Source organism: Crinia signifera, chromosome 5 (assembly GCF_055691185.1).
Source record: "Crinia signifera chromosome 5, ASM5569118v1, whole genome shotgun sequence".
In the NCBI taxonomy this organism is placed as follows: Eukaryota; Metazoa; Chordata; class Amphibia; order Anura; family Myobatrachidae; genus Crinia; species Crinia signifera.
Genome location: NC_139221.1, coordinates 279,405,425 through 279,419,877, shown reverse-complemented (window position 1 = coordinate 279,419,877; position 14,453 = coordinate 279,405,425). Strand labels below are relative to the sequence as shown.

At 41.7% G+C, this 14,453-nt stretch overlaps 1 protein-coding gene across 1 annotated transcript in view; it reads left to right on the top strand.

The window, feature by feature from the left end:
* Positions 1-11,963, top strand: part of GORASP1 (golgi reassembly stacking protein 1) — a 40,083-nt gene extending 28,120 nt beyond the window's left edge. The window contains exons 5-9 of the mRNA XM_083189085.1: positions 1,529-1,659; positions 2,818-2,962; positions 3,368-3,512; positions 4,349-4,501; positions 6,872-11,963. Coding sequence (XP_083045211.1) covers positions 1,529-1,659; positions 2,818-2,962; positions 3,368-3,512; positions 4,349-4,501; positions 6,872-7,110 — 813 coding nt within the window. The 3' untranslated portion in view covers positions 7,111-11,963. The remainder of the gene's footprint in view (positions 1-1,528; positions 1,660-2,817; positions 2,963-3,367; positions 3,513-4,348; positions 4,502-6,871) is intronic.
* Positions 11,964-14,453: the final 2,490 nt, after the last annotated feature.

Genomic DNA, 14,453 nt, shown 5'->3' with positions numbered 1-14,453 from the left:
TGACAACCGTAGCTTAGGCTGCCGCCGTGAATCTACACAAGTAAGGCAACCGTTGGGCTACGCTGACAACGTAGCTTTAAGCATAGCTTAGGCTGCCTCCGTGAAACTACACAAGTACCCAAAAAATATATTAATGTCACAGGAGAAGTCTGAAAAATAACAATGCTTTATACTGGCGAAGGTGGTTCCAGTGATGCATCGGATTACCATCGCTCATCACACATCTGAATAAGTCTAAGCTTACTCAGAATGGGCAGTGGAACTCCTCTGCTGGTGCCAGGAAATCCGTGTCGGTACTCCCAGGTAACAGGGGGTGTCTTTCCCCTATTTTCCAGAACACTGCCCAGACTGCAGCTTAGTGGGCACTGCGTACAATGACGCAGGACCCTTTGAGCATTTGGGCAGAACGGGTCATGGGCATACCCAGTCCCCCATCCATCGGAGTTATACGGTGGGCTGGGTTTAGAATAAACTTGGACAGGGGAAAGGGTTCTCTGAGCACTTCATCCTCTAATGTCCCATGCACAGTAGTAGACCTGACTTGTAGAAGAATCTGGGAAGGGTGAGGTGCAGAAGAAGTACTCTGGTGCAGCGCATTCCGCCCCTTGTGGTCAGATGGTGCTCATGTACACAACAAGAGTCTGCTCCCCATATATCTGCTGTATGGAAAAAGGCAAAGTGCCAGAGAAGAAGAACTCATGACCATTACACCAGCACTTTGCTTCCAAACAGCTCATTCTTGACCAAGTGTCGATTCAGCACTCCTTATAGAAGCTCATACGGTGTTACTATACCACTACTGAGTCCATCATTCAACTAAACCTGTATCAATTCCAGCACCATACCCAGTCAGTAGTCAGGACAGCACATGGCGTTATTGGGTGTTACCGTTATCTCATTATGGGGGGGGGGGGGTATGCAATCTGGCATCATGGCTGTCGATCCCCGCCGACAGCCGTGAACCTGGCCCCTTTGCGGTCTAATCGTCCGCAGAACGACAGACGGGATTCAATGTCCTGCTTGCCGCTCGGCGCAAAGGGGGTCTGGCCGCGGAAACGCCCTTGGATTGTCGATCTGCGGCCGGGATCGCAACAATCCATGGCCGTTATCGGCAGAATGGGCCAGACAGCTTCTAAAATTGGGCCTGTTCTGCCGTGATCCCGCTTCAATGCTGTCGCTAAAGACAGCATTGAAAAGGGAGCCGCTACTATTTCTCACGTTGGAAATAGCGGCGGAACTTTGCATACCCCCCTATAAATAACACTGTATGTTCAATAAGGTTATATATTTTTGATAATCATATTGGTTGCAGAATTTCCTTGTAGCTTGCCCTGTAACAATTTTACATTTGTATATTGTGACCCCATTTTTTTCCAGTCTGAACAGTGTCAATAAATTATCTATTAATGGCCTATTAATAGTTATGAATTGTTGTATTAATAGTTATGAATAGGTATGAATATAATTAATACTGTCATAGGCATTTTATGTAATATGTCACAGTTAGTGTTGTTTGCCTATGTTCTAGTCTGAAGATTTCTACGCCTTGATAGAATCTCACGAGGGGAAACCATTGAAGCTGCTGGTCTTCAGCACAGATACAGATTCCTGCAGAGAGGTGTTTGTAACCCCTAATGGGGCTTGGGGTGGTGAAGGAAGGTACCTTGTCTCGTGTGTTTCTATATGTCTTTGTTTCGAATTTAGGCTAAGTAAAGTGTAACAAACAAAGTAATTTAACTGCAAAGACAATGTCTAAATAAAGCTGGCCATACACTGCTAAGTATTTGTACAAACCATCCAACTAAATGAACAGTATCATCAAGTGCATAGTACTGAATCATGAACATTTACCACCTTGTAACAGCTGAAAAATGATCTAGTTGGTTTCAAAACCTGTTTTAACCATTTACCATCGTGCACCCAACTTCAGGTCATGAATGGAGATCAGATTGGGGGGTTATTCAAGTTCATACGCTCGCATGTGAACGCAATGTTTTTCATTTGCGCATGCGTATTTTTGTGCATGCGCTGGGTGCGAGCGGCCATGGTGGGCAGTGTGTTTGCCGGACGTGCTCTCCCACCACGAAAACACTGGCCATTCCCATGGTAATCACCCAGTGACGTGGGTGCCGGTGGACCCCCTATATGCTAAACATCCATTTGCAGCCTTGTGGGGGAATTCTCCCTGCGAAGGGGGTGGCGGCGTATGTGAATGGCGGGCAGGCGAAAAATTGCCACACAGCGATGCAAACTTCACAGCGCTGCATGTCAACCATAATAACCCCCATTGTGTAGTGTATGTAGGTGCTCCAATGCATTTGACTCCTCCCCTGTCAGCTGTCTAAAGCTTTATAATACTGTCTGCAAAACCATGTGGTCCTTTTCTTTTTGTACTAGTGATATGGAGATTTTATAAGGTAAATTCCTTGACCTTACCAAATGCTGACTTCAATAAAGCATTTGTTACACCAAAAATCTTTTTTAAGCAAATTTTCTGAGAAACATGTCATTTCCACCTATACACTACTGCCAATTCTCCCTCCTTTTGCATGCGATCCCTGTCCCCGCTGCCGGAAGGCTGTCCGAGTCAGAGGTCGGACGTTCTACCAGGCCCGATCTCCGACTTAGATGCACATGGGACGCGCATCAGATCAGGTAGCAAACACATGCGATTTCTTGGCCTGTGACGAGGAATCGGGTGAAAAGTGGCCAAATTGGACAAGTGTATGGCCAGCTTTACTGTCATTTTTTGTTATCTCTTGGATTTGTAAGTACATCATGAGGTGATGATGATGATGATTTGTTGTTCTCTTGTAGCTTGGGATGTGGAATAGGATACGGTTACTTGCACCGGATTCCCTTACAGTCTATTACACCAAAGAAAGACACTGAAAATAAACTGCCGTCACCATTGCCACCTGACCCAGAGCCATCAGTGCCACCAACCAATGGTTATAACGAGGTACAAGGCTGCATTCGCTAACCCTCCATTATTTTAAATAATTTAAAGCAGTAATGGTTCACCTTCCCATCTTTATTATACACTTTGAACTGCTCTACCACTAGGGAATTACAGCTCCCTACAACATTAAAGGGAAAACATTGTAGTAAACTAAAGTAGTTCATTTCTGGCTTCTTTATTTTACCAGCACAATACATAGAGCAGGCGTGGTGTTGTACTGAGTATGGTATAGTGAAAGTGGTAGCAAACATTGTATTATATTTAGGGTAGTAATAAAAAGGCCGGTCTCGGTAGATCTGTTACATCTCTGAGGTACTCATACGGGTGCTAGGTTTATTTCTAGAGAATGCGCTAGTAGTCTATGAATTGTAAATAATGCTGTTCTCTCTCTCTCTCTGTTATCAGGCTCCTCTCCTGGCACCAGAAACACCCACTGGCACAGCGGAGGAAGCTTTCGCTCTACCGGAATCACAGGCACGGGATGCACATGTCAGTCCTGGAGAACATACACTTGTCCTCCCACCACCCGTGCAGAGACTGGTAGATCCAGGTATTAAATATTACATCATCTTGGCCACCGGGTTAGGGCGATTCAGACCAATCCGCTAGGCAGCGGGTGGGTTTGAGACGCCCTGAATCTTTTCTCTTCACCTTACTTTGCATTAGGGGATTCTGTTCTGCTGTATACAATGAGAACCCATGCACTCACTCCCTAATATATTGGGTGACTGCTTGTTCCTTATTTTCCTGATGGTAGTCTGGGATAGAAGGAAAGCGCCCTCTAGTGTAGTAATTAGAGTATTTGATCATAGAAATGTCTGGAAAAAATATAATGAACTTGCTTATTTGTGATTATCAAAGTGTGTCACTGTGCTTCTTTATTTAAAAAAAAAAGGACAGATAGGTAATGTCTAAATTAATATGCGTCATATACAAATTGTCAAGAATTGCAAGTAATGCAAATTTATTAACATACAAAATGATTATATAATCATACATTTACCATATTAATTAAAATATATCAATAAGTTAACTATACAAGACACAAATGGCCACCTGTAAGACGAAATATATATAAAAAAAATAGGAACAATATAAAATATAAGAAAAATCTGAAAATATGTAAGGATATTTGATCCACTTGGCAGGATGGTGCAGAAAGTAATTAAGGTTTCCTTGACTGTTATGTTCTGGTACCCTTAATGCTGCTATCACTGCAATGTGTTTTGCATGAACCTGTATAATTATCCAGCGGCTGTTTTAGTGAAAATTGCTTTATGGTATGGTGGGCACGGTGTGGCCCAACTGAGGGCACTGTAAGAGCTTTAAAAAGGTGACATGGGAAAAGTGCATTTGCTAAATTTACTTGGTCATTTTTTACTTTAGGGTTCCCAGACAATTCTGACCTCCCAGTGCCTGAGATTCCAGACATAACCAAGCTGCTTGATGTGACATCACCAGCCTTACTTAATGTGAAAACGGATCTCGCTTCAGTAACAGACAAGATTCTGAGCGCGGATGAGCTGAATGCTTACATTGGTATGTACTGTATGTATCACTAGTAATGTTGTAATGAAGATGACCGGAAAATAGGAGAATCAGTGCAGCGTTCTCCCATTCTGTCAGCTTTGTTCTATCTCTATCCCCCACCCTAGGCTTGGACCATTGATCAGTGCTGACCATTATGTTAATGTTTGTATTTCCCACTTTGCATTGCAAAATTCATGTTGTACTGTAGGGCGTATACTTCCACAACCAGACCAGCAGTACTGCCAGGACAAGGAGTGATCTCAGAGCTCCCTTTGCTCGAATTTTAAGTTCGATTGTTCTGAAGGTTATAACATTGTGTAGAACAACCTAATCATTCTCAGTAATGGGGGCGGTCCTCTGTTGTGACAATCAGCAGGCAGGGGGCGCGCATACACCAGCAGGGGGTGGTCCTCCGTTGCGAAGATCAGCAAGAGGATCAATCAGAGGATCAGGGATATTTATCGTTCTTAAAAAGTCCTGTCTGCAAATATTGCGGAGATGGTTTGTGATCCAGGAGGCCACTGCTGTAAATGTTCCATCTGCAGCCACCAGCAAGCAGCCTACAGATGTGTCTTCAAGTTATGTGGTTCTTTATTTAACTGGCAGCAGGTTAGCTGCTGGATATCTTCCCCTGCACAAGGGAGGTAGGTGCAGGTTATCTGGTGCCTGTGAAAGTCAGTCACCAGGAATGGCTAATGGGGCCAGTTCTTTGGATACCTGTGCCCTGGGCCAAAGGCCCATCCTTTTAATAACTTCTAACCTATGATGCTTCGCATTTGTCAAGCTCCAGAACAACCACCAAAACCATTTGCCGTTCATACCCATTAACAGCAGTCTCTTCTCATATTTGCAGTGTCCCCTGCAGGAATGTAGACATTAGGTGTAATTTCACAGCTCTACATCCTCCTAAGTTGCATAAACTGCATCTTTCCTATCCTTCTCTTCATTCACTTCTATATGCAAGAAGGTAAATACGTCCATTGCTCTTCCTAGAGAGCAATATATTTTGCCTGCTCCAGATTCCGTCTGCGCGGCATGCAAGGCTGAGGACAAGAGGCAGTGCTCACCTTGCAATGTAAATTGTAAAGCTGGCCATACACTTGTGTGACTTCTCTGAGGGGGTTGCATGCCTGCACCCCCCCTCCCCAGCAGCATAACCCCCTCCCCCCCTGCAGCATAACCCTCCACACTAGTGCCAAAACCTTACCCCCACACTCCACCGCCTAAACGTAAGCCTCAAACCCTAACCCCCCTCACTGTAGCCTAACCCCCCACCTACAGCCTAACCATAAATCCAACCACTAGTACCTACACCTAACCACACCATTCCTGGGCACATGCTTCTGCTGCACACATAATACTGTTCGGCATCCTGGCAGCTGAGATTCTGGCACTGGCATCTAATTGATTTCAAGATTCCGGAACTGGTCTCCCAGTGATAGTTTGGATTACGGCGTCCGTAAACTGAACACCAACATCTTGACCTCATCACATATATACATAGATGCGTAGACACACGCGGAAAACCCCCTTATAAACCCTGCTTTTGCCCCTGCATTAGTACCTGGGAGAAGGAGCCAAATGACTGCCTTGCCCCAGGTAACGAAAATCCTAGTTTCAGCCCTGCTCAATACATATGGGGCCTTTGTATCCATTCTGATCCTGAACATTTAGGTCATGGATTTCCAAAATGACTCCTAAAAATGTGTACGTTAGCACTAGGGGGAGCGTTATGTCTTATAATAAGCAAGGTTTCTCAAGGAACATTGACGTGATAACACCAGAGCTCACAGATTATCAGCATTGACATCGGAATTCACTTTTGAGTGCCAACGCTGCTGTGAGTAATGTGCAAAATATCCGCTAAAAATACCAGTCTCGCTCACAGAAACTGTTTTTTTGGGACGCAATATTTAACTAAACTTCAATTATTTTACTTCAGATTATTTGCCGGCAATAACTGAAGTGATTCATATTCCTCGACCGTAGCACTGGAGGATATTTAGAGGATATTTTGCACATGTCTCACAGCAACTTTGGAACTCAAAGGGTTATCTTATTTACTGGAGTATATATATATATATATATATATATATATATATATACTCCATGTTGAGATCACTTACCGTATATACTCGAGTATAAGTTGACCCGAATATAAGCCGAGGCACCTAATTTTACAACAAAAAACTGGGAAAACGTATTGACTCAAGTGGGAACCTCACTCGAGTATAAGCCGAGGGGGGCTTTTTCAGCATAAAAAATGTTCGGAAAAAGTAGGCTTATACTCGAGTATGTATGATATATATATTATTGTGTAACTTTTTGCTATAATGTAATTTCCAGCATGTAAAAATCTCTTTATTTCCATTACAACAGAACAAGTGACTGTGTCTGAAGGGCCAGCGCTCGATATCCCGTTTTCGCACTCCGATCTGGATCATAGTCTTGCTGGGCACAACACTTTAATCTCATTTGAGGAGCTGGCAGACAACCCTACAGAAGCCTCTTCAGAATGCGAGCCTGAGGCCGAAGGGGACAGAACAGTCTCACCAGTAGAAGACAGGAGCATCACAGAGGATTCTGCAAAAGAAGATGATGATGAAACAAAAGAATAAAAGGAACCAAAAGACCTTTATAGTCTTAACTGAGATCATCTATTTTCCACTACGAAGCGATTGCGAAATGCATGACGGCTAACCACAAAATGGTTCAAATATCTATTTTATTTTTAAAATTTTAAGCTTTTATATGCAAAGAATAGATTTTAATTAATTATCTATTTATGCTACTTGGATCTGTATCTCGGGGGTCATAGAATATGTGAAAGCTTCATAGGCTCCAGCAATTCACCAATGTACGTACATTAAAACATTGCATATCTTCACACATGTTGCCAAACTATGCATTTAGTAACAGCAGAGAACTAGGTGTAACACCATTCCTGGTAGAGAACGTTTGTAGCTGCACATATGAAACTTTTTTTTTTTCTGTTGACAATGGTGATTAAAAGCCGCGTATATTCCAGGGAAAAACAACTGCATCTATATTTTAGCAATCTATAAGGGAATGACAAAATCTGTGTGAGTGGGAAATGGTATTATGTTTAATCTAGACACTGTCATTTTTTTTTTTTTTTTCACTTTCAAATATTACATCTTAAGGAAATCTTCAGGGTTTGGTACTTTTTTTTTAAACTGTTGTGTTAGTAATTATAATATTTAACGTTAAGATTTTATAACTGAAAATGCATGCAGAACCATAGGGGCATATTCAATTGGCTGCATTATTTTGGTTGCTATTGCAACCATTTTTCAATTACTGCTGCTATTCACTCTTGCGATATTCAATTGAATAAAAGGAGTTTTTTTTTAGTTCAAAACATAAGAGACATTTTAGTAAATTCTGTTGGACAGCTTTATCCTAAAAAAAAAAATTGGGTAGCAATAACGCCGTCATAAAAAATATTTTCATCTTTAAAAATGCTGAAAATGGCTAATTTCTGCATTTAAAAAAAAAAATAAGGAAACTAAAAAGGTAATTTTAAATACAAATTTTAAAAAAGAGTTAAACAAAAAAGTGATTTGGGGCCATTTAAAAAAAAAACAGGTATAGTATAAGCAATTATTTTGGTTTCAATAGCTACTTGCGGAGCATATAGAAAAGACCACAGGATAACTCTTAGGCACCTGAATAGGAAAAACCTCCCGGCTGCAGGAAAACCCTGGAAATATTTGGCCTAATTCAGATTCATTTGGCCCCGTTCCGATGTTTGGGGGTCTGCACATGTGAACGAACGTCCTTGCCGAGTTACACACTCGCTGGGCCATTCATTGTGGGGAGGGAGGGCAGGGGGCGTAAAACGGTGGGAATGGGGCTCGCACATGAATGCCCAGCATTTTATGGGTGTCCCCATGGGTACGCGGGCAGGCCGATGCCCACCCCGTATTTGTCCAGGTGCACACAAATAATAGTTTTCACTGACTTCTATTTGCGAAGGCAAGAGAAATCATTCAATGGTCGGCGACCATCGAATGATATCCCTTGCAGCGGAGGTATGCGAGGGTGTGTGTTTTCGTTACACATCTCCTCGCATGTTATTGAGGGGAATCAGGAGGGGGGCGGCTTCTCAGACTCTCGGTAAGCTGCGATGTTCTCAGCTTATCGAGCCAACCTGAATTGGGTCCATTGTTCACAATTAAATGTGCCCCTTAGAATGCAACACTAGAGAATCCTTTGCACTTTATAGATATGACTAGCACAATTAATTAAAGTGTCTGTAGGCTAGACAAGACTTTCATTGGTACTTTTGAGAACCCATTTAATTCCTTTCCTGCTTCCTGCTGTACTTATTTTCCTGGAGAGAGACTTTTCTAGATTCATTTCATTACAGTTTATATACCAGTATTTATGTAGATTAAGAACTGTACGGCAGATTTATCAAACCATTTAAAGGCGAGTAAAGCTACTGTAAGAATTTGGCTTTACTGGTTGTTCTAGAAACTTCTAGACTTTGTCTCTCAAAGGGTTGATACCTTTAGTAATGTCCATGATTAACTCAAACCAATTTTCATATTAATATGATTGTAATATACCCGATGTAAAATAATCCTTAAAAATAAATCTTAGATTTAAACTATAAAGTTTGCTTATATATATATATATATATATATATTTTAGATGTATTTATTTACTGGCCTAATTAAAAAATAATAATTATCGGTATATATTCTATAAAGGGTCTGGTCCTCACTAGATTATCTGCTATCCCAATAAAAGTATGAAAATAGCGGCACACATTGAACCTTAATCTCCAAATGATATTCAACAGATGTCACAATGTAACGTTCCAGTAAGTCCTCAAGTAAAGTATTGGAAGTATATAATTTGCTTGCCAATTACTAAACCCAAACACTTCAACATTGGTGCTTTAAGATAGCCATTGTCCGTAATCATTCTGTTCAATGACGTCTTATGCCATCCAGAAATATTCATAATTATTTGTACATATTCCAAAACATCAGTCGCATGTAACAGAGACAGATTGATGTTCTCTAACTAATATCATTACAGTTACAATGTTTGAAAGCTGGGATTGGCTTAAAATGGGTGTACAGTATGTGGAACATAGAAGTAATTTTTCATGTGTAACCCACAAACTCCCCCTTCCCTCCCCCTGGGTATGGATTAGCGGATCGAGGGCGCTGAGTTCGACAATACCATGGTCGACCACTAGACATCGACGGTGTCTAGATAGACATCTATACTTGGTCGACTGGGTTTACATAGACAGTGACGCTGGGTTGACGGGAGGCACGCATCAACAAGAACCTGATCAAGAGTAGCAAGGATGACAGGTTTTTCGTTGATTGTTGGTGCCGAAAGTCATAGTTTTGCCGTGGACACTGTGTATGTGCAAAGTGTCTCCTCAAATGGACCACGACACTCACCTTGCATCGGGCACGGTGCCTCGCTACGATCGGCACACTATATTATTTTCCCACTCTATGTCCCCTTGGACAGTAGAGTAGGAACCAAGTGGACTGACACCAAATAAAGATGGAAACCCTGTGTCGAGCAGGTCTCCATCGATGCTTGCCTCCCCTCAATCCAGTGTCACTGTCTATGTAAACTTGGTCGACCATGTATGGATGTCTAACTAGACGCCGTTGACCATGGTATAGTCGACCTCAGCCCTGTCAATCCGCCATCCGGATACCCTCCACACACTCCTCTAGATTTGACTACTGATCCAGCAAGTGCACATCAGGAAAAAAGCACAAGTCATCCACATAGACACCTGCACTCACTGGACTTCTAAATGGATCCAATCAATTAGATATATCCTTTGGTACATGTGAGTTGTCTAAACATATAACCTTGACCTGACCAAAAGTGTCATTTTGTTTAATGCTTGCATAATACAGTACATACAGTATATCACTGAATTGATGATGACATCCAACAGGCATGGTCAAAAAATGGCCCTCCAGCTGTAGTGAAACTACAAGTCCCATCATGCCTTGCCACAGTTTTGCTATTAGGGAATGCTAAAGCTATGGCAAGGCATGCTGGGATGTATAGTTTCACAACAGCTGGTAGACCACAGTTTGATCATGCCTGGCATACAATGTGGAGACTGTGTGGTAACATTTTGTTGCTATTTCCAGTTCGGATTGCAAATATCAGATAATGTTTCTATATGTTATTTGAGGATTTGATGTCTTACGATTGGTTAGTTTTCTAATGATATATTTTTTTCTGTTTTGCATCAGTATGAATCCATCGTTGCACCACAGTAGTTGTTATAACCAGTGTTATATATCATGGAATATTTTAGCATTGTCATACTGTATGCTTGTTGGATTACTCACCCACTATCAGATAACACTGTGTGCAGACTGTCTTACTGTATAACAATACTGTCGTTTTGTCACACCAAACACATGCAAAGTGGTGGGTGTGTCATTTTCTCTTCTACTTGATTAAACAATGACAAAGTTAAATCTGATATATGTAGACTATAATATTTTGGGGAAGAATAACAATAATAATATTTTTCACCTGACTGTATATGGTTGCCTGTTCTGTATACAGACATATATAAATAAATACATTATATTTATAGCGCTTTAAACACCTTGGCAGCTAGTGATAAATCGCTTCCTGCGCACTGTTCTAAGACATTAAGTTGAAATTTCATCCTGCACCATCAGAGTTTTTATATTATTTTTGTTTTATTTTAGGATGTAACTTTTTTAAGGGATTTAAATGACTTTTACATATCTTCTGTACACTCTGCTTCTTGTGCCCTACAGAAAACAGAATTTGAAGTAGGGATCCTTAGTCTTTGTGCTGCAGGGAGGGTCCATACATAAAAAGCAATTTGCTTGCAACATCTATACTCAAGGTTTACGTTGTCTTAAGGTGCCCATACACGCTACAATTTAACGGATGCGTGTTTCCGTGCACTTCACATGGCACGGCATAAAAAGCATGTTCTGCAGATACTTTTTGTACTAGATTGCATTGCATCGCATTCAAAACACATGTGATGCGATCTAATACAAAACGCACGGTGCCTATCGCACCGTGTATGGGCACCTTTAGAGATAGGTATTCCTATGTACATTCTTTTGGTGCCTTGCCCACCAATACCCTAGTCTTAATCTAGCTGTCTAGACTTCCATCACTGTACTTGTGGGTGTAATCACACTTACTGTACCAGTGCTATACAGACATGATGAGCAGAGATGTAGCAGATCCAATACATACACACAAATGACGGCAGTGCAAGGTTCTGTGTCTCTCCTGCTCTCTTACATTTGCTGTCAGGAATTCATTATGACATGAGCTGCTTGTATGCATCCTGCTGTGTTCCTGACCCCTTTTTTATATACTGTAGAATCATATCTGTGGAATAGCTGATTACTGACATCCAGTACCAAAAATAAATATTTCTTATACCAAATGTGTCTACTGTTCTAATCTTAATGATTACATGTGAATGCAATGTACACACACACACACATGAAATTGTCAATAATTCCTCTAATATTGGGAATAAGCCATAATGCAGCAATGCCCAATACTAAACTTGTACGCAGAATGCTCTACCTCCTTGAACCATTTTTAGATGGTTATGTCCATACAATACTTTATAATATTAAATTGCAGCACCCAAAGACAGGGAAGTATGTTTTTGGAGAGGAACTGGGACTCCTTTTGCTCTTATCCCAATCAGACCATGGTAGAAGAATAATGTCCAACGCTGAAAGGAGAGTTTCTGAGGACAAAAAAAAGGGCTGCTTGGTTAATCACCCAATTTTTGCTGCCATTATTGAATCAATACAACATGCTGGAGACTGGATATTTCAGCTCTCTATACCGCCGGCTGCTAGCGGTGGAATCTGCTGGTGTAGGTAGAAGTCATCCGATATGCAGGGGGGAGAGAGACTGCTGGTCCAGCTCTCTCTGTTTCCTGGCGGTGACTGCATGCACAAAAGTGCTCACACCAGCTTCTCCTGAAAGTGAAATTGGCGGAGCACTCACTAGGATAGCAGTGGGCACAGGGAGGCTGCCGTCGACTTATGACAGTGCAGTGATGGAAAGTGCGCTGACACCGGGATCAATGTGTAGCGAGGCAGTCACAAGGCAACTAGGATCAGGGGAGGGAGGCCGCTTGATCGGTTTAAGCAAACTGACAGGGGCTCTCAATCTTGACACGTTTCTCCGACATTAAATCTGACTGTTTCCTCAGAAGATATGTTTAGTCTATAGGTGTGTACACACGTATCAATTTACGTTTAATATGATTTGCTTTCGATTTCCTCTATTCCACCCTCTTTCGATTTGGCCTTTGTTTTCACATTCGATCTGCACTTTTGCATTCGATATCGATTTTGATATCGAAATCGATTTACATTCAAGGTACAGCGTACCCATTTGATTTACTGGATCAAATTCGATATTTCCTTGCCTGCACAGTCAATTTTTCTTTTTGATATAGAAAAAATGGGAGCACGCATCGAATCGAATGCAGATTGAAAGCATCTTAAAAACCTTTTGATTCGATTTTGCTTCTATAAGCAAAATATAAATCAAAAACCTGGCAAAATCGAAGTTTTAACCATAATTAATTATTAATTGTGACATTTGTTATTTTTAATTAAATATAATGGTACTTATGTAATATCTGGGCTCCCGTTTTTCTTATTAGACCGCGTCCGCTCGCCACGCTTCGGGCACGGTGGCTCGCCACACTATATAAAATCATCTCCATGCGTAGTTGGATAGTAGGGGTATGAAAAAATGGGGTTCATTTAACATGGGAGCCCAGATAATACATAAGTACCAATATAATATATAATCACCACAGTGCTCTTAATTAATTGCATTTATCTGTGAAGCCACTGGTCGGTGTAGAAATCCAGGCTTCTGTGTGATCCGCATATTGTTTTGCACATCCGCTGGGTACAGGATTGCAGCTGCGAATACATCCATGCACAGCTCTCCATCAGGTCCTGAGACACGTGGAGAATCAGAGGAAAGAAATGAAGGATAGTGATTTGAATGTTCCCTACATTTTGTAGTCACCCTCAGGCACATAGAAATAGTGATAATTTCCAACAGAGGAATCCATATCGGGTATGGATCATTGGATAGACAGACATTAGGTCCACGCATGAAGGTCGACAGGGACATTAGGCCGACAGTCAATATGTCGACATGGGATTTTCCCACTTTTCTCCCGAATGTCGACACAGTCGACATGGACACTAAAAAAAGGGCACCGCTGTGCTTGCCATGCTATTTTATTCTCCCACCACGTGTGGATGGTTGGGCATAAAATACTGCCTTTCGGCATAAAAAAAGTGAAAAACCCCATGTCAACCTTTTGACTGTTGACCTCCATGTAGACCTAATGCTTGTGTCGAACTAATTTCCCCGTCGACCTTCAGCCATGTCGACCCTCATGCATGTCAACCTTCAGTCATGCGAACTACAGTAGTGACCATATCTCTCCATATCACCTAGAGTTTGATCCAAGAAGATTATTAAATGGGGATGTTGAAAATCCATTGACTAAGTGAGCAAAATATCAGTTTAGAACAGCGGTACTCAAGGCACCCCAACACTCCAGGCTTTAAGAATATTTATGCTTAAGCACAGGTGACTAAATTAGTACCTCAGTCAGTTTGATTATACCATCTATGCACGGATATCCCTAAAACCTGGACTGCTCGGGTGCTATGACAACCATGTTTGGGAACCTGGGATGAGAACATGACCCTGAACTCCTATATGAGTTTGGAGAATGCTGCTTCATTACAATATCCATATGCAGTGGCGGCTCCTGCCTCGGCGGAGGATAGGTGCCGCCACTGACCATATGTACTTTTTACCTCCAGCAGCTACAATTGTGTTTCTGCTATCTTATGCACCAAGTGTTCCCTGTGCC